The sequence below is a fragment of the Fusarium oxysporum genome, chromosome 4, assembly GCF_000149955.1.
Source record: "Fusarium oxysporum f. sp. lycopersici 4287 chromosome 4, whole genome shotgun sequence".
In the NCBI taxonomy this organism is placed as follows: domain Eukaryota; kingdom Fungi; phylum Ascomycota; class Sordariomycetes; order Hypocreales; family Nectriaceae; genus Fusarium; species Fusarium oxysporum.
The window spans coordinates 4,805,364-4,823,933 of NC_030989.1; the positions used below are offsets into that span (position 1 = coordinate 4,805,364).

The 18,570-nt window shown below is 47.9% G+C and overlaps 9 protein-coding genes across 9 annotated transcripts; 6 read left to right on the forward strand and 3 right to left on the reverse strand.

Annotated features, from left to right (window-relative positions):
* Positions 1-1,499: 1,499 nt before the first annotated feature.
* Positions 1,500-2,239, reverse strand: FOXG_04569 (uncharacterized protein; the record flags this gene model as incomplete). Its single annotated transcript, XM_018382602.1, has 1 exon — positions 1,500-2,239. Exon 1 carries the CDS (start codon positions 2,154-2,156, stop codon positions 1,500-1,502), a length of 657 nt encoding a protein of 218 aa, XP_018239343.1. The 5' UTR covers positions 2,157-2,239.
* A 913-nt stretch (positions 2,240-3,152) lies between these two features.
* Positions 3,153-5,367, reverse strand: FOXG_04570 (uncharacterized protein; the record flags this gene model as incomplete). Its single annotated transcript, XM_018382603.1, has 8 exons — positions 3,153-3,793; positions 3,846-4,025; positions 4,082-4,270; positions 4,328-4,412; positions 4,465-4,578; positions 4,630-4,885; positions 4,945-5,176; positions 5,241-5,367. The coding sequence occupies 8 exons, from the start codon at positions 5,365-5,367 to the stop codon at positions 3,153-3,155; spliced, it is 1,824 nt and encodes a 607-aa protein (XP_018239344.1).
* Positions 5,368-5,832: 465 nt separating this feature from the next.
* FOXG_04571 (uncharacterized protein) lies at positions 5,833-7,001 on the forward strand (the record flags this gene model as incomplete). The annotated part of the gene is made up of 5 exons (XM_018382604.1): positions 5,833-5,855; positions 6,109-6,235; positions 6,298-6,388; positions 6,439-6,613; positions 6,686-7,001. The coding sequence occupies 5 exons, from the start codon at positions 5,833-5,835 to the stop codon at positions 6,999-7,001; spliced, it is 732 nt and encodes a 243-aa protein (XP_018239345.1).
* A 356-nt stretch (positions 7,002-7,357) lies between these two features.
* Positions 7,358-9,790, forward strand: FOXG_18854 (uncharacterized protein). Its single transcript, XM_018398992.1, has 6 exons — positions 7,358-7,495; positions 7,549-7,686; positions 7,744-8,404; positions 8,460-8,711; positions 8,767-9,487; positions 9,543-9,790. The coding sequence occupies exons 1-6, from the start codon at positions 7,398-7,400 to the stop codon at positions 9,623-9,625; spliced, it is 1,953 nt and encodes a 650-aa protein (XP_018239346.1). The 5' UTR covers positions 7,358-7,397; the 3' UTR covers positions 9,626-9,790.
* Positions 9,684-10,736, reverse strand: FOXG_04572 (uncharacterized protein; the record flags this gene model as incomplete). The annotated part of the gene is made up of 1 exon (XM_018382605.1): positions 9,684-10,736. The coding sequence occupies one exon, from the start codon at positions 10,734-10,736 to the stop codon at positions 9,684-9,686; it is 1,053 nt and encodes a 350-aa protein (XP_018239347.1).
* A 619-nt stretch (positions 10,737-11,355) lies between these two features.
* Positions 11,356-12,520, forward strand: FOXG_04573 (uncharacterized protein; the record flags this gene model as incomplete). Its single annotated transcript, XM_018382606.1, has 5 exons — positions 11,356-11,388; positions 11,437-11,566; positions 11,616-11,863; positions 11,919-12,186; positions 12,240-12,520. The coding sequence occupies 5 exons, from the start codon at positions 11,356-11,358 to the stop codon at positions 12,518-12,520; spliced, it is 960 nt and encodes a 319-aa protein (XP_018239348.1).
* A 1,374-nt stretch (positions 12,521-13,894) lies between these two features.
* FOXG_04574 (uncharacterized protein) lies at positions 13,895-15,413 on the forward strand (the record flags this gene model as incomplete). Its single annotated transcript, XM_018382607.1, has 2 exons — positions 13,895-14,044; positions 14,115-15,413. The coding sequence occupies 2 exons, from the start codon at positions 13,895-13,897 to the stop codon at positions 15,411-15,413; spliced, it is 1,449 nt and encodes a 482-aa protein (XP_018239349.1).
* A 1,069-nt stretch (positions 15,414-16,482) lies between these two features.
* Positions 16,483-16,695, forward strand: FOXG_18855 (uncharacterized protein; the record flags this gene model as incomplete). The annotated part of the gene is made up of 2 exons (XM_018398993.1): positions 16,483-16,598; positions 16,659-16,695. The coding sequence occupies 2 exons, from the start codon at positions 16,483-16,485 to the stop codon at positions 16,693-16,695; spliced, it is 153 nt and encodes a 50-aa protein (XP_018239350.1).
* Positions 16,696-17,415: 720 nt separating this feature from the next.
* Positions 17,416-18,404, forward strand: FOXG_18856 (uncharacterized protein; the record flags this gene model as incomplete). Its single annotated transcript, XM_018398994.1, has 2 exons — positions 17,416-17,471; positions 17,540-18,404. 2 exons carry the CDS (start codon positions 17,416-17,418, stop codon positions 18,402-18,404), a joined length of 921 nt encoding a protein of 306 aa, XP_018239351.1.
* Positions 18,405-18,570: the final 166 nt, after the last annotated feature.

An 18,570-nucleotide genomic window follows, 5' to 3' on the forward strand; every position in this document is an offset into this window, starting at 1 on the left:
GCGGCAAAAGTTGAGGAGACGGGGCTCTCCGGAATGACTCGGTAGCGAAAGACAAGACCGAGGAGTAAAGCAGAGAAAGCAGCTAGAGGGATCAACGATATCATACATGCCAAGCAAATATCCCTAGCGACCCCACGGATCCGGGTGGTCGGGCTGGTGACTTCTGTGATAGGGGTCAGCACCGTTGGTCGGTATGTATAGTTGGGCTCTGGCCTGTGGCCATAATGGTTGGAGGACTTCATGATGCTTCATGTGGACTGTTGCTGGCGGATTCCGGGAAACCCCAAATCCCCCGCGTGGCAGATGCAAGCCCTCTTATAGGTACATAGTTCACATTGAAACAGCATGAAAAACCCAGGCTATGTCCTTGTATTTCTTTCTACTTTTTTCCGACCGAGCCTGGACTTCAAATGGTTTCAGGTGGCTGCCAATAGTTTCCCAGCCTGCTTCCAGCCATGTGGGGTTGAAAATCGTGATTTTGTCGCTCGGATAGTTAAATTGGCACGGCGTAGTGCCGCGATCCAATGAAAGACTGCGAAAATTCCCGCTCAGTAACGGAGATTGCGCACAGGGACCTTCAAATCATGTGTTGGTGCCAGTGGTGGGGAACATTTACATACCTGCTTCCCAAGCAGCCGATTCAACTGAGCGGCGTGACAATTAAACAAACACACATATTTCTTGGAGTGCCTGACCGTTCCTGGCTTCAATAGAGAACTGCGATAACCTCTTGCAGTAACTATTTGCGTGAGACTCGCAAGCTAGCTCGGTTATGTTCCAAAGATACTTCGTTTGATATATGCACCAGGAATAACTTATCGGACATCATCTTACCAGCTGGTAGTAGCTGAATGCAAGGGTTGAACAGCGGACAAATCATGAGCCTTTTTCTGTGACAAGACTAGCCATTAGCAGTAACACCGGCATTTCCCGTCCGCCACCAGCGCCCGATGTGGCCTCTCTAGTACCGGGTCGGAGGTCCGTTCCCAGTTGCATCATTACCACGCCATTTGAGTTACTGAAAGCTGACATCACGCGCCAAAGTTGGCTCTGTTATCGTATGTAATAGCACTTTCCCAACACTTTTAAAATATTCTAGGAAATGCACGGTTTTAATTGTATGTGGCAATGGTTTAGACAATAAAATCCGCACTGAATGATAATTCAATATTACCAGAAGAGTTTCGAGCACCAGTCTACTGATAGTCGCAGAAGTCTACTTCTCTATAACTCTGCCATTGATAAATACCCCAGAGTCATTTAACTGCTACATGTCTAGGGTAGATCCATAAGCATAAGAGAAACCCCACGATTTATTACATTTCGTAAACCTGGTCTATAAATGGATAAGCTATGGCATATAATATCATATACCACGTAATAAACAAAGGTACATAAGTCTTTTCACATAGACTTCCAGGGAATTAGGCTAGCGACGTAAAGTCACCCCGGATAATCCATATAATTATATTATTTCCAATCCAGTTCTAGTTCTTTTTCTATACTGACACTTTCGATCCGAATGGCTCAAGAGCCTGCTGACTAGCCTTTCGCGCATCCATCCTTTCAAAGTATGCCACAACATTTTTACGCCCAGGGCTGAGGACCCACTGAGCGACTTGCATAACCATCATCTTGAGCAGCCCATAAAAGTGAATATCGGCAGCTGAGAATCGCGATCCACATAGGTATTCCTTGCCTTCAAGCTGATCGTCAAGGAGGTTGAGGAACTGGTTGATAGTGACCTTTTGGACTACACGAGCCTCAGGTGCTGGGATCCGGTTGCCCTTGTAGAAGTCAATGGTATCGGGGTCGTTTCGATACCAGGCAATAATAGGCTGGGCCAGTTCAAGATCCATCCTCCGAAGCCACATCCGGGTCTCAGCCCGCTCAAGCGCTGTGTCGCCGAACAGTGACTTGCCTCCCTTGGCGACTTCATCGAGATATTCGCATATCGCGGTGATTTCAGTCAAAACGAAGCCATCGATATCCAAAGCCGGTACTTCGCCTCGGGGGTTGACGCTGCGGTATGCGAGCCGCCGGTTCTCTAGGTTCATGATATCGATGGTCTGGACATCGAACTCTAGGCCGCCACGCTCAAGAACAAATAGGCGGACAGCGTAGGGATTGGGAGCTTGGGCGTCGTAGAATTTCATGTTTGAGATAAGGATCTGAGGTTGAAAAAGAAAAGAATGAGCAGACTTGCAGGCAGATGGAGATCTGGGGGGAGTTGTTGCAGAGATTACCAAGTGAAGGATTGTGGTTGAGTCCGAGGGCGTTCAGATGCTATATAGTTTTTTTTTCGGCTACAAGAAATCTCACGCTCCATAATAGCCATCAAACTCTCCTACAGGAACACCTAAAAACTTTAATAGTTGATGGGGTTAAGGTGCTTACATCCGGTAGTTGGATAAAGTTGGAACTGCCGTGCATTAGTGCGACCACCAGTAAATGCTTATGTAACCCGAAAGTCGCTATGATCGACTAATGCATCGTCATGGACGTATAAACCTTATCGCCGAAAGATAATGGGGCACGAATCCACCGCCCTAGAAAGTTTGTGAAATAGTAGCCATCGCCCACTTTAGATGGGTAAACCTCAGGCGGTCTAAGTCTAACTGGCGACCCAAAGCGAGATCATCTGCGTGCGCAGTTTCCTTCCACCAATTCCAGTAATATTCCTCATAGTCTTTTCTAGAACACCACGATAAACTTGCAATCACGATCCAATTCAGGGAGAAAAATTCGTCCAATGCTATTTCCGTCAAGAGAGTCTTGGCAGTGACATTCTCCAGGACTTGTTTCCCTGGCAGTAGCCATTATGTAAAGAGTCCGCAAAGACTCTGACCTCCCTCGGCTCGGCAAGTATCTACAACCCGTTTTCGAATCTTTTTACTGAAGGCTAAATGCTCTGTGGGTCCATTTCTGGTCATTACGATGGAAACTTCAAGATAATTTCTAAGTGTGTGAATTCATTGGGATCGGTAGGTGAGTTTGAAAAAATCCTTATCTGTATTGAATACAAACTAAGTATGAGTGATACTCCCAGCACCCCTTAAGCTTGTATAAAACGCCATCATGCTAACTAAGATGGATGCCTGTAATGTCTTTAGTACTGAGTGTTACCATTCACACTACTAACTATCCAGTTCTTAAGAATTCAACAGCTTCATTCCCTCTACGAATGACAGCCCAGCAGCTTTCGCCCACCTAGGGTCAATAGCCCCGAGGTGAATATGCGGCGAGTCATCCATATCGGGATCGAACGTCTCCTTAACAAGCCCATCGCCGAGATACAAGAACCGGTTTGCGCCTTTCTTGCCACTGGCCGCATACGTGATGTCATAGTCTTCCCAGCGGACTTTGCTCAAGGCTCTTACAAACTGCAGTGTAATGCCTGGCCAAATCACGTTCACCCGACCTTTCAACGGTCCAGAGTGTGCCTTGTACCAAGCTGGACAGTCCCATGACCACGCGCAGCCTTTCAACCATGTCTGAGCATGTTCGACGAAGTCGTCCATCGCTTCTTGCTTGGGAACCACGCTGATAATGCTGTGCTCCATCTGCAGCTTCTGAATGACTTGGACTACATAGTTTGCGACTGCGTCCATGGGTCCGATGAGAGATCCGTTGGCAGAGGGCCAGTAGGCGCCAGTGCTGCCGTGGAAGTAATTTGGGAACTGTGCCAAAGCGACCGACATGTAGCTGTCTGGACTCTGTTCAAGAACCTTCGATATACAGAGGCCGTTTGGTCCGATGACTTCAAATCGTGGAATGAGGTCGACATTGAACCCTGGCTTTGGTTAGAATGTCCTCTATGATAGGCCTTTTTGCAAGACACTTACCAGTTGCACAGACTACGGCGTCAACCTTTCGTTCAACGCCATCTGTATCGATGACGCCGTCTTCCGTGAGCTTTGCCACGCTTTTGAAGACGGCCTCAACGTTTGGCTCTTGGACTGCATTGATGAATGGGTCGCCTGGAGTCACGCGACGGCATCCGGGAACAAATTCGGGAGTAAAGCCTGGTGGCGGATTAGTACATAGTAAAGTCAGATGTCCCACAAAACTGTACACTCACCCTGGAGGAGCTTGGGGTCCTTGATCTTAATCTTCATCTGATCGTAAAAGAACTTGATGGCATTCCTCTGGTGATCAGTGCCGCTGTAAAAGATTGGAAAGAGACTGTTTAGTCGCCGTTCGATGCTCTTTCCATGGGCCTGAAGCTTGGAAGGATCCTTCTTGAACTCCTCTCGGTCGGCTGGTGAGTCTTTAAGCATAATTAGTATCCGGCTTGTCCTTATTTGAGGTTAACAGTTGCACTTACATTCAGGGCTGAACTCATCACCTGCAAGTCCAGGTGCAAACCAAATTGGGGTGCGGGAGAATACAGTCATCTTGGAAACATGAGGCTGCCAGATGTTAACGACGCTTCAGCGGTAAACGCAAGGAGTAGAGGCTTACCTGCATCCTAGGCACTACCTGCACTGCCGAGGCACCACTGCCAATTACAGCAACGGTCTTGTTCTTCCACGCCTCTTCGTCAAATCGCTCATCCCATGCAGCAGTGTGAAGCAACTGAAACATACGTGAGTAAGAACAATCAGCATACTAATCCTGCAGACTTACCGTTCCCTTGAACTTGTCGAGGCCCTCAACATTGGGCCATTGGTAGTTGTGTTGACTTCCAGAGTTGTTCACCAAAATCTCGGCATCTTGGTGATACTCTCGACAGTCGCCATTTGGTAGCTCTTCGCGCACAAAGACGCGCCAGAATCCCTCAGCATGCCATTCGGCCTTCAGGACCCTGGTATGGAACTTGATATACTTTTCAAGGTCAAAGGTGGTAGCGCATTTCTGAAGGTACTTCTGGATGTCTTTGCCTCTTTGCGCAGTTAGCTACACCATAAGTCCGAAGCAACCTGTTTAAGACTTTCAACGTACGGGCTGAGAAATCGAGGCCAATCCGGGTTCGGTGCAAAACTATACTGATACACGTGAGATGGGACATCGCAGGCAACTCCAGGATATCTGTTATGGTTCCAGACACCTCCAAGCTCACTACTCTTTTCGAATACGGTGAGCTCAAAGTTCTCGCACTTGACAGATATCCAGTATGCAAGATTGATACCGAAAAGACCCGAGCCTATGTCGATGATACGGATCTTACGATTGGCTGGCAGAACATATGTCAGCACGAATGGAATGAAGATAACCATAAGGGAATAGCCTGGACTGACATGGGTCACCAAAAGTCTTGTCCGAGATTTTGTAGTCTGGATTATAATTCTGATAGAACTGACTCCACACTTTGGCCTGAGCTAGCCTGTTGGCCAAGTCTTGCGAGTCAGGGATATCAGGGCTCATGGTTAGTAAAGATAATAAGTATCGGTTCAAAAGCGTTCCGAGAGTGTTTTAGATGATGCTTTTTGCTTCAACTAAATTGACTTGGAAGCTGTAATATACACATTGATACCTATTGTTTTTAAACTACATATGAATGAAACGCTTGTTGATAACATTCGGGCGATATGTTCCATGGTTCCCACTGTAGTCGGTAGTTGAGAAAGCTCGGAACTTCCATTGTGCACGAGATCAAGAGCGGGTTATCCGAGGAATGGAACTCTAACTTGACAGCTTCTGCTTCGCAACTCTGACTACGAAGACGATGATTGTTGCTCGGAAATTGTAATAAGACTTTCCGAAACTCGAAACCCAGGTTGACGAAGATACAGAGCCGAGCAGAGGCAGGAGATGAACCTGGCCGAAAACAAAACGCGTAAGCGTGAGAAAGAACATGAAGGATCTCGGAGGCTAGCCGAATCCGGACTAATGGAGTTCGGAACTACCGAACTGTATACCCCACACTGCCTACCCCAGACTTGAACCTCGGAGGTTTGTTTTTCGGATCGCGATAATGATAACGCCATAAAATGTAAAGCTATCAAACGGAATTTAGACTATTGATCTCTGATAATACTAGAGAATATAGCATATTGGCTCCCATAACAAATTCACACTTACTCAGCCGGATTGCTTTCAAATGTACACTACCTATCAGCCCAAATCATCTTTCGTCAGAACTTCATGCTAACTCTGCGTTTACAGGGACCGCAAATTTGTACTCTATGGAGACTATGTCTCGCCATATACAATTACCGCCGCGCATGCATTGCTCGAAAAAGGTCTTACCTGGGAATACAGATATATTGACATTCTCAAATTTGTGACCCGGGTGCGTGGACCCATCAATTTTACTGACATGACTACCCTGCATTATGCTAATCTCCCTACAAGACTCCTGAACACCGCAAATTACACCCCTTCGGCAAAGTGCCCATCTTAGATGTGCTGGACGATCGAGGGGAGTCTACCCTTAGAATCTGTGGTACGGAGCTGATCTTGCCTCTGGGTCATTTATTTACTGAAGTTGTATAGAAAGCCGTGCAATTGCCCGTTATATCGCTGCCGCGTATTCCAAGCAGGGCAACTCGTTGATGCCGGATATCAGCGACGTCGAAGCCGTCGGTTTATTTGAAGAGGCTGCCTCGATGGAAGTGTGCTATTTTTCCACTACAGCTTGGAGATACTGCGGAGATATCATCGTCAAACCGTAAGTCAACCTTGTTGTAGTCTTGCGCACTGATCTATCGTTGATCGCGTTGCTAACTGCCGCTTACAACAGAGTACTGGGTATTCCCAGAGTAGACAAAAAGACATTGGAGGATATTTGGAATGAGCTCAATGGTGCCCTGAAAGCCTTGGACGGGATCCTGTCTAGCCGCGAATATCTTGCTGGCGCAAACTTCACCCTTGTAGACATCTGGTCTATGCCTTGGGTGTCACAGCTTATTGATTTGAAGGGAGCTGACGTCCTCTTCTTTGAGTTACCGCATCTGCGAAATTGGTGGGAGAGGGTGAGCTTGAGACCGGCATGGAAGGAAGCCTGTGCATTGATGGACAAAGCGATGGAAGTGATGCGCCAGAATGCAGCAAAGTGAGAGTGGCTGTAGAGATAGTCAATCATGCGCATGAGAGTTCCCCAAATATTTTAAGAACGGCAATGCTGCTAGGAATCGAGTCCATTTTACAAATCATCAACGGGGCTGTTTACCGTGACAGAATACGTAGAGAGCTCATTAGCTGCTTAAAATGTCTAAGTTACTCGAACCATGGTAACCGGGTTTATATATTAAAGTTTAGACCAAGAAAGCTGCCTTGCTTGTCTATGAAACGACTGTGGAACCGTTAGAGCCAATGGAGCCCCGAGGTTATGCTGCGCGGGGTTACTCACGTGATCCAAGGCACGTCCTACTAACTCGCTTCATAACTCCGATGCAACCCCCAGCCTAACTCTACTTAACATACCAACTCCAACTTTATAAGTTAAAAGTGTCATGTCACAGCCGATTGACACCAGAAACGATGCACCAGATACCCAGCGATTCACCCGAGGCGGGCGCCGAAAGCGCAACGAGTACGCTCTGGTCGCCTGGTATTTCGTAACCCTCTATCCATACATACAGGATGCTAATATAATGACAACAGTATGGTATGCAAGTCTCGAAAAGTCAAATGTGACGGCCAATGGCCCTGTCAACGCTGTACCAAGCGTGGCGTGGAGTGTTCCTACCCGCGTCGTGGCAACATACCCAGCATGAGCCCGATACCCACAGAAATGAGCTTGTAAGATTCCACATCAAGTGTCCAGAAAGATATGACCTAATCCATTTATTTCTCTAGAGAGATGGGATACTCTCCGTCAACTGAAGACGGAGCAACGCCTCGCATATCTGTAACTTCAGGCGGCGCTAACTCGAGCGAAGCATCTCGTCTACCTGCGCGGACCAGTAACAATCTAAGCGCCTCGCTACAAAGCCCGGCAGCTACCGACAGATCTCCTACGGCTCGCCGCTCAAGCTTTGTTGATACTTTCAGCTTAGCCAGATCCTGCCTCGAAACTAACGGTATCGTGGACCAAGTCGAGAAGGACGTCCAGGGTCCAACGAGCAAACCATGTCTGACATTAGAGCAATCTCTTGCTTCTGCAAGTGACGACTGCTTGGAATCAATCCTGGAGCTGGGTTACGACAAAGCTCGACAGCTGTTCATTACCTTCGCGGAGACCATTTATCCCGTTTACCCATGTGTTGATCTTCACTCGGCAGAACCGGTTTTGGATGCGGTATTCGGACGTTCTGGTCACCACACGACACAACTACCTTCTGTTGACCTGACTAAAGTGGATATTCTCAAAGCCCTGCTAGGGCTAACTCTCCTTGTTGAAAATGATAGCACAAACCCTCTCGCACGTCACCTCCAACGCTACGTCGATTGGTCGGTGGAGAAGCTCGTTATGGGCAAAGGCCCAGATACTGAAGATGTCGTCATAGCTACCTTGATGGTGAGATGTTTACTCTGAACGAACAGCTTCCGAACTAACAGCTTTCTAACAACAGAGCCTGTACTTCTTCCACAAATCTGAACACATGAAGGCGTGGCGACTCATCAGTCTAGCATCGAGAACATGTTTCGAACTTGGTCTTCATCAAGCGCCAGAAGAGGTTCAGAAGGCTGTCGAAATCCCTGGTTCATTTTCCCCACGAGAGCTATTCTGCTGTGTATACGTACTAGACAGGACGTTTTCTTTCGCAACGGACCTTCCCCATACCACGAAAGACGAAGACATAGATGAGAAGTGCTTCGATCTTGTAAGTCATTCTGGAAAGGATGTCGGTTGGCTGACAGATTTTAATTTGGTAAAAGGGAACTTCCGCGCCCTTCCTAGTCGTAACCATGGAATACACGCGTCTAAACTCGGAGATAATCGGACTGCTGAAGCCTTCAACCAAGAGCGTTGCAGAAGGTCGGCAACATAAAGAGTATCTCGATTACAAAGTGCAACGGCTACGCGACCAATTCCGAGACCTCACGGCGGCCGTCCGATCTACACCTTTACCTAGCAGGCCTTGGGATCCTCTTCAGAATGAAGTACTTATGAATGACCTAGAAACCTTTTTAGAAGTACGGATCTGTCACGCTCGAATACTACTACGGAAACCTCTCCTTCACTCATACAAAGGTGATCGAGAGAAGACAGCAGCCGCAGCAGTCTGTGTCCAGTGCGCCAAAGCCACCATCTTTCTGTGCTCTGGTGTAATCAATAAGGCAGTCCCGTTAAAGTGTCTTCGAAGCTCATACGAATATTTCACCGTGTCGTCACTCGCTATAATCCTGCTGGTCGTTTCTCAGGACCCAGAAACCTATGGACCAGAGAGTAGAGACGCATTTCAAGAAGCGATCAGAATACTTCAGGTATCGAAATGTCGAAACTTTGCATCTGGGAATTTGTGCTTTTCTTTTGAGCAACTCATCAAGATTGGGGAGCGCCTTCACATGCCTAAAGATAACAACACGCCACTATTACAAGACTTTGGAGATATCGATATGGGGCAGCTCTTGGTGGATCCTCAATTTGTTGGATCAGGTAAGTTAATGGCGTCCCAAAGCGTGATAGAGATGGAATACTGAACGGTAACTAGGCGATCTGCAGACTCTGGATGATAGTATATTCGGGCTATTTGGGATGAACAGAAACTGGCCTGCCAATAATAGCTATATCTGAGATCTATATGGCATAAATCCTATGGTCTAGGAGCAAGTATATGCATGGCCAATACAACCTAAAGCGGGTGTTTGATGACAACCTTGGTCAAGCTGACCTTTCCTTCATTCACATCCTTGATAGCCTGTATTCCCTTCTCAGCCCCCTCCACAATCTTGACATTGGGAATTCGAAATTGCGTCCCGTAGTTCTTCGCAGCCCAAATAACCGCCCTCTCTAGCCGAGCCTCCCACACGGCATTTGCTTTATTACCCCCAGGAAATTCGAAGGGGATAGGATTGTCGATTTCCCTAGAAGCAAAAACCATTCTCCATCGTGGTGGCTTACTGAATTGGGGCAGGCAACTGACGAATGTGACATCTGGAGCGGTGGCAATCGACTCACACTGCTCAATGGTTCCAGGACTGCCTGTCTTGCACACTGTGTCTAGCACATATCTGATTGTGACGCCAGTTTCCTCGCATTCAGCCCTGACAGCATTAACGACATCTGGATCTCGATAGTTAAAACACTTTGTTGCGCCGAGCTCAAGCAGCGCCTCATGGTTGGCAGGCGAAGCAGCCGTGAATATCCATTTCACTCCCATAGCCTTTGCGAGTTGTATCGCGGCACTCCCCACGCTACTCGCACCTCCCCAAACCAATAGGGCGCCATTAGGAGGTGGCCCCAAGACGCTTATAGCAGGAAAAGGGATCTCGAAATGATTCATCAACGCATCTGCAGCCGAGCGCACCATGATACTAAGAGCAGCGGCATCTGCACGAGGGAGTTGAGCGGGTAACTTGGCTGACATCAAGTTTGACTCCACAATGGCAAAGTCTTGATGGCCGCCATGATATCCTGGTTTCGAGCGTCCGGGATGGTTGGATCCAAAGACGACGTCCCCTACTGAGTAGCGACTAGTCCTTCCTGCTTCTATGACGGTGCCGCAGACTTCATAGCCGCATACGTTGTTCTTCATGCCCAGATCCTTTGGATGGTTGAGGTCGGCTGGGTTGATGCCTGAGTATTCGACTTTGACCAGGGCTTGGCCATCCTTGGGATGGTAGGTTTCTGGTATGTCGCGAATAGACAGATTGCAGGAGTCGTCGACAAAGATACATTTATTCATATTGACTTGTGAGTTCGTGAGCTTGGTTGTTGTTCTGTAGTTTCAGTCTTGCCAGGAGTGAGCAAACGATGTCTGAATACTAGTTCCTCCAATTTATCCGGGCGTTTAATTGGTAGTCGTAAAACTGTATCGTGTGATGGCTAGCAACGTCAAGCCCCTATTTTCCAAGTTCGGAACTTCCGATACCTCACCCTTTGTAGCTCGGCCAAACCGAATTCGAGCCAGCCGCCTGACTCTTGACCTCGGAGACTCACCATCCACGCGTCGATCGTTATAATCCCCCCTCCATGTTGCGGCTTCTCCGACTAATACATTGAGATCTGAGTAGTGGAAGCTGCCACGCCCTGCAGTGATCAATGGCACTTCAGGTCGGAAGCCTTTCCGGGGTATCTAAGGTAAAGTTTGCACAAACCTCCGGAGCACGTATGTAGTCAGTGCGGATGTTCCGCCAACCTCGTTGCGACGGAGCCCTCTTGTCAGCGTGCGGTGAACATAAACAGTCAACAACCTAACTGCGCTTGATTAGAAGGATATACCGCATCATCTTGGCATTGCAGATCCGTCTAGACTTTCCCCGCCTTTATCAACGAAATTGCACTATAATATTGATTATTGAAAGATGGCGCCTTACTTAGCTCCTGAGTGGTTAGAGGTAAGACTCCATCCACTGAATAACCAATCACGAAGCTAACTGCTTCAGGTCGAGAAGGAACTGGGTGGTCGACTTGTCCTCGGCGGGACTATGGAGAATTATCGTGCTGGCGGAGAGGCTATTGCGAAGTACATCAAAGCTCATCTGCCTCCTCCCCGGGATTACGGGCTTGAGATTGGTAAGTGTACAGCACATCCAAGGCCTCTTACTCAGCTTATGTAGCGTAGCGGACGAGAATATTAACGAAAACGTTACTGCTCGTATTTACAAGCCAAAAGACTCCAAGGAAGTCTTACCAATTGGTGTTTTCTGTCACGGAGGCGGCTTCTCTGATGGATCCATTGATATGGAAGATGGCTTGTGCAGACTGATTGCATCGATGTATCCTTGCATAATAGTCTCTGTTGAGTATCGTCTTACCCCAGCAGTTGATATCAAGGTCGTTTTTCAGGACGCCTTTGACGGATTCTCATGGGTAAGTGATTTTTACTTCTCCAATGTCAAAAGTATTTCTGACTGATAGCTTGCAGACCTACGAAAACGCCTCCAAGTTAGGTGGAGACCAGAGGCGCGTCTTTATGCTTGGCAGCTCATGTGGTGGTACACTCTCCCTTGCCACCGCTCACAGGCTCATTGAACTTGGACGGGAGGGACAGCTCAAAGGAGTGATCAACATGGCTGGAGGTACAGTTCATGAAGCCAACGTGCCAAAGCATCTCCAGCACGTCATGAAGTCCATGGAAGAGAACGCTACCGATGTCCCAATCATTGACGGGCAGACAGCCAAGATGATCAACGGTAAGTAACGAGACGGGCTATGATTACCAAGAAGCTACTGACGCCTGATACAGCATCGACTGGTCTCAACAAGCATGCCGATGATGAGTGGCTATTCCCTCTACTCTCGTCACACCTAAACAAGTTTCCATCCGCCTATCTTGTTGCCTGCGGAGCGGACCCGCTGCGAGATGATAACGTAGCCATGGAGCATGAACTTCGCAGCAAAAGGGTCAAGGTCAAGCTTGACATGTACGAAGGGTTACCCCATGTCTTTTGGATGTTTCCAACACTTAGTGCTACGAAGACATTCATTGGGAATCTCCTTGCTGGTATCAAGTTCATCCTGGAGTGAACTTGTACATTCCCCTGCTCTGTTAGGTATCGTTGTTCAGAATAAGCAGATAGTGAAACAATAAGCTGTTGAACCTATACAAGATCGCACGCCATAGAACCATATGACAGAGCTGATCTAGCAGCTAAATTATAATAAAGTAGCATGCTGCAGTGACTTTTAATTGTAATAAGCGGCCAATTAAGAATACTCTAGGCTAATAAAGGGAAGACGAACTGCAAGCTTTCGATGGTGCTGAAATCGCTAGCAAATCTTGCACCGAATTCTTTGATCAAATCCCCATGCAGTCCGTTGTGTCCCGTTTCGGAATCAACCAGGCAATTTCCGCATACCCCGCGATCAAGATAGGCACTGTAATATTAACTATCCCCATCGGAGGACCAGGCGCCGGTTCGGCCGGTGGCAAGGCATGTGTCCTCTTATGAAACAGCCTTGGCAGCATAGTACGGTGAGTTATGTAGCTCGGGAAAGCCGTGCTATAGCAGGAATACTAAGATGTATGCTGTTACTGCTTAGTAAGGGGCTGTAGACATGGATGTGCTTATTGCTATTATTAACCTATAACATGTTGGCAATCATGATGTGTCTCGGCTCTTCCGACCCAAAGTAGGAAGCCAAGGAAAACTCCATTTTGATCATCCGGACATGCAGACAGAACCGTCTTCTTGAAAAGTAATCCTCAGAAGGTTTAGCAGCCCAGGAGGGAGTTACAAGCGGATATCCCGACAGCTGGCTGCACTGAGCATCTGTCACTACAAGCTCCAGTGCCATACCCCGGATGCCCAGGTCGGAATATAAATAAGAATTCCGAGATTAGGATGGAGATTCGTGGCTTGAGCATTAGCGTGGCCACTTCCCCGGATTTCCCTACATCACTAGCTCCTAAGGGCCGACCGGGCTGTGGATAAAAGTCTAAGCAAAGTCCGACTTTTAGTTTAGGCTGCTAAACAGCTGCTACAAACCTTTCCTCGTCTGAGTTCTTTTCGCAACCCTTGCCGCAGCACGTCAATAGACGCGCTCTACCAGTACTAATCAGCTTCGTTCGACAGCCTCTGAGTCTCTTTCTCCCTTCGTTTCTTCGACACCTCCTCCCGCGTGATCAAGGCAAGGCTGGAAGTAGCCTCCAAGCACGACATGGCGCATTCCTCTGAAAGCGTTTTGCACCGAAAAGATGGCCCGATGGTAAGTTTTTCTATGTCCCGACACAATAACCTGATATTCAATTACCCCTTCATTATGTTGTTTCCATTGAACGTCGTCTGCTTTACTCATCCAACTTAGTAACTCCACTTTGCTATCATCTGCAATTCTCATAACGCAGTACTGACACAGGTCTTTCTCTAGTCATGGCCATTGTGGTGGCGATTGATCATGATGGGTAATCTATCCTTCTTTGTCATGATGGGCCAAGTTCTCGGTGCTTCTATTCCACCCATGCTTCTTCCTCTGGTGAAGGACATGCATGTGAGCAGCACAAAGATCTCTCAGCTCGCAAGCTGGGGCACTCTTTGCATTGGTCTCGGAGTAAGTACTATGAAACATTTTAGAAATACATTTGAGTTCCATTGGCGCTGAACATTACCTCGATTATTAGAATGTCTGGGCACTCCCCACCGTCGCATACATCGGCAGCCGCTATACCATCCTCATCGGTCTCGCAGTATTTACAGCAGGTTTCTTATGGCAAGCCAGAGCGCAATCATACGAATCTCTACTCGCAGCTCGTGTCATCGGCGGGTTGGGCGGTGGTGTTGTAGAGGCACTTGGTCCAGTTGTCGTGGTGCTGCTATTTCCCCGCGAGTATGTCGCTCGAGCCATGAGCGTATACACCTGGGCCTTGGGTGCTGGTGCCGTCTTCGGTCCTCTGATTACCGGCTACGCTGTTGATAATCTGGGAAGCTGGAGGTATCCGAACTACATCTTCGGTGGCATTTGTGCTCTCAACCTTCTCGTCATGATCTTGATGTTCCCGGAGCCTCTTACCAACATTCGAGTTGCTGGCGACCCAGAACCTTCCGATATCTCCATTGAGTCGATTGATGAAGAACAGGTTGGTGAGCCAAAGGAGCCTTTAGAGGAGGTTGGTAATGCGCAGCAATACGAGACACGGCCAGCTTCCGTGGCCACATTCGAGCCATGCAAGCCCGGTGCACTCTGGTTCAGACGGTCATTCTTTCTAACGCTCAGACACAACCACCCCCCGCCGAACTTCTTTTATCTTGTCGTGGAACCATTCAGAATACTCGTGTCTCCTGCTGTCATCATCACAGTCCTTTTGTTCGGATTCTCAATCGCTGGCACCATTGCCACCTCGATCCTTGTCTCGATCACCTTCTCCCAGCCCCCATGGCTCTGGACATCTGGCCAGGTTGGACTGTACAACATTGCCCCCCTCTTGGGTCTGCTGGCTGGTATGCCTTTTGGTGGCGCGGGGGCGGATTGGCTTGCTGAGAGGCATTTGCGACGCAATGGCGAGTTCAAGCCTGAGTCAGCGCTGCCTATCCTTTTGCCATTCGCCATCGCAACTCCGATAGCTACGACGCTTATAGGTGTTGGTTTCCAACGTGGCTGGCACTGGGCTGTCGTTGGACTCTTCTGGGCCATCCTCAACGCCAATCTCACCGGAGGCTGCAATGTTATGATCTCTTACTGCACTGAGAGCTACCCCAAGAAGGCCATTCAGATTGGTGTCGTGGTTAATGTCATCAAGAATGTCATTGGCTTCGGGGTATCTTATAGCACTCTGGACTGGTGGATGAAGGATAAGTACTTCATGTTCTTGACTGTTGCTCTGGTCATTTTTGTGCTCTTCGTTGCTGCTGTCCCGTTGTGGATTAGCGGGCCGAGCATTACTCGCAAGACGAAAACCTGGGTGGGATATGAGGAGGAGTAGTATGTTATCAGGATAGTAGAGTACTCAAAGCTTGACAGAACACCATCATGTTGAACCCATACCGGCATCTACTGCGACAGGAAGATAGCAAGTATTATATGATGCGGCAAGGCGTATACAGTCTCGGAGTATACCTTGTAGAGACTATAATAGCGTGGAATCTTGATGGCACAGCGCAGCTTTCGACTGCTCTTTAACTTCGTATATAATAGCGGTCCTTGGGCTTGTTATCGATGAAGAAGTGCGTAGGCGAGAGGCAGTCGCCGAAGATCTTGTTGATGTCTTCACTACGTGCGCGTATCCACTTCACTTTTCAGTATCCCTTCATCACGCACAAGCCAGACGCCTGGCATTCGACTGCAGCTTTAAACGTTTATCGTAACCATGGATGAGTCTACATTCTATACAGGTTCGAAAGCATCCATCAGTGGTAACTAGAAGAATTTACACTTGCTCATTCAACTTGGTCAGATAACCCAAAAAGGGTGGCTTGGGTCGAGGGACTGATGACGTCGATCAATATACACCTCGAAGCTATCTGAACCAAAGCCGATAATGCGAAAGATTTCGAAGGAACCATCAATGACAATATCGAAAAGGCCCTCCAGGAACAGGGATTGAGCTCTATCGAAGAGCTGGAATCATCCCAGAAGCGCGAGTGGAACGACAGGCTGAAAGGGGAAAAAGAAAAAAATACTCGAAAGGACCGGCAAAGAAACTGCGGATGTAGCACGTTACATCATTATTGTAAAACTATGTTGGCATGATTCCGGCAGCCATCGGACTTACAGGTAAGCTGTGTCAGTTAAAATAACATAATTGGACTAATAAAAATGCTCTACCATCAGCTCAAGTTACTGACATCTTCAAATATGGCACCGACATAATTGGAAGTAAACTGGTTAGGCGCAGCTTGATCAAGGTCGGGAATAAATTTTGTAATATCACATGTATGCGTGGCTCTGGAAGCTGACCAGTTAGTGAAGAGTTTGCGGCAGGGCTACGTCTAATGAGACGGGCTTTGAATCTCAAAAGATCTGTACGTGGCCCAGTAAATTGGGCAAAAGTCATGATAGACATCAAGAAGGCGGGAGGGGCAATCGCCATTCTCTCAGTTATCGGAGACACGTACCTCAGTGTCTACAGTTTCTCTGGGGAGGGCCATCACCGACAAGAGCTTCAAAAGTGAGTCAATTTACAGATAACTGATGGTCTTATCATCAAGATGCTAACAGATGAAACCAGTGCGATCAGAGACCTCTGTGCCCGGCGTTTCAATTAGATAATCAGCCTCATAAGACGCGGCCTAAATATCTAGATAGACGATGTGAAAAGTTGATATCTGATCATAGACCTCTTCCGCCAGAAGACGAGCAGGTGACGACGTTGAGATTTAAGAGGCGGCAAATATCTGCTGATTTTTCAAATGCATGTCTCAACCAAAGCAGTTACAATTGGTCTTTTGACAGGATCATATGCCTTGGATAGAGAAATATCCAATGGGATCCTTATCTAGACATATCTTGTTGACCTGGGATTACATGTAGTTGCCTTGCGACCTCAGATTTAGATTACATTTTACTAATTTTCAAGGTCTTTGCAGTTGTGGCTCAGAATAGCCTATCAGCTGCCTGTGTTGGTTACTGTGCTATTACACCGCCCTGCGAACCTGGCCTCGGAATGTTGTCCTTCCGTTTTCTTTGCTTCTGTAAGGGCTCCCAGCCCTGTCGGTATTTACTCAAGCATCGCCTTACTTTTCTTAATCCCTTAAACTTCTCTTTCAGACAAGTCCTGGCCAAAATGCCCCTGTGATACATGACTGTGCCTCTCAAGGACTTCTGTAACCGCGATCGCCACACCGAATTTGCCCAAGACCTAGGACCATGCAAGAGAGAGATGCCCAGACTGCCGACCCGATATTACGAAGCTGTTCTCAGGCACGGATGAGCCCACATGCACCTTATGCAATCGAAGGGCAGTGTAGAAATGTGAAAATGCAAAGATGCTTATTACTGCTCGAAAGATTGCCAGAGAGGTGATTTGGCAGTGCACCAGAAGGTTTGCGTCTTTTGCCCGCCAGTCGCGTTCTTTGGATAATCACTTAGATTAATACTCTTTCCTCGCAGACAAGCGAGGCCTCTGTTCTTCTGGGCGGTTGCCAATGACAAGAATGAGCTTGTGGTTATGCATCCAGAGATCGACAGCTGGAAGTCAAATACGAAAGAGCGGTACGAAGAGCAGAAGAAAAGGCACCCAGAGTATGGCAGAGATGCTCTCGTTATTCACGCCCTTACTAGATACTATGCCATTGAGGGCAAGATTCTCAAGCACGCGATCAGAGTTGCTTCTTGGCAGCCTCCAAATGAAACCAAAGGTCACTTGGAGAGTTCCAACGAAACAGCGCTTGCCCATCCTTTAGGAGGAATGTTGGACGGTCGATTCTACGGTCCAATTGTAGCCTTCATATACCATCTGGACCCTGAGTTCAACTATAATCGCATGTCTACTGCTGACTTTCGACATGTGGTTGACATTTTCCAGAACTCAATGTGGAATCCAATGATTGGAGATGTCGACCGATATCCTGGTAAGGCAGTCTCGGCACTTTTGATGCCTGATCCTGCCACTACAGGTTATATCACTAAAGATGGTGAACCAGTTGGCGGGGATTGCAATAACAGGCTCGGTACTCACGAGCCAATCGTCGAAGTGAATATCCCTACCATGATCAACTTTCGACAAACTTGTTGGCACACCTACAGCGGTGAAGAAGGCTCGGCCCTCAGACAGCTCTGCGTTACTGGAATTACTTGGGATTTATTTCTCTTGGGCCCGCTCCTGCTGGAGCTTCCATGGATTGGCAGGAATGCTTTAATATCAGATGTCCACGCCGCCCGTCACCAGTGGCCTGCGCGTCGCTGGGGTCGCGTCGTACGCCAAGTTTCTCACTGGTGCTGTCTGTCTTGGATACAAATGCTTCTCTACCGCTGAGCTGAATCTGGCTGATGGAATGCTTGTCGTTCATGCCTCTGACGCACAGATAAGCCCACTACACTTAGTCGCCTACGATGAGTTCATGTATGGCCTAGCTAAGGCTGATAAAACGGAATTGGATTGTTCCAAGAAAGAATTTTCCAAACTCTGGAATGAGCTTCAG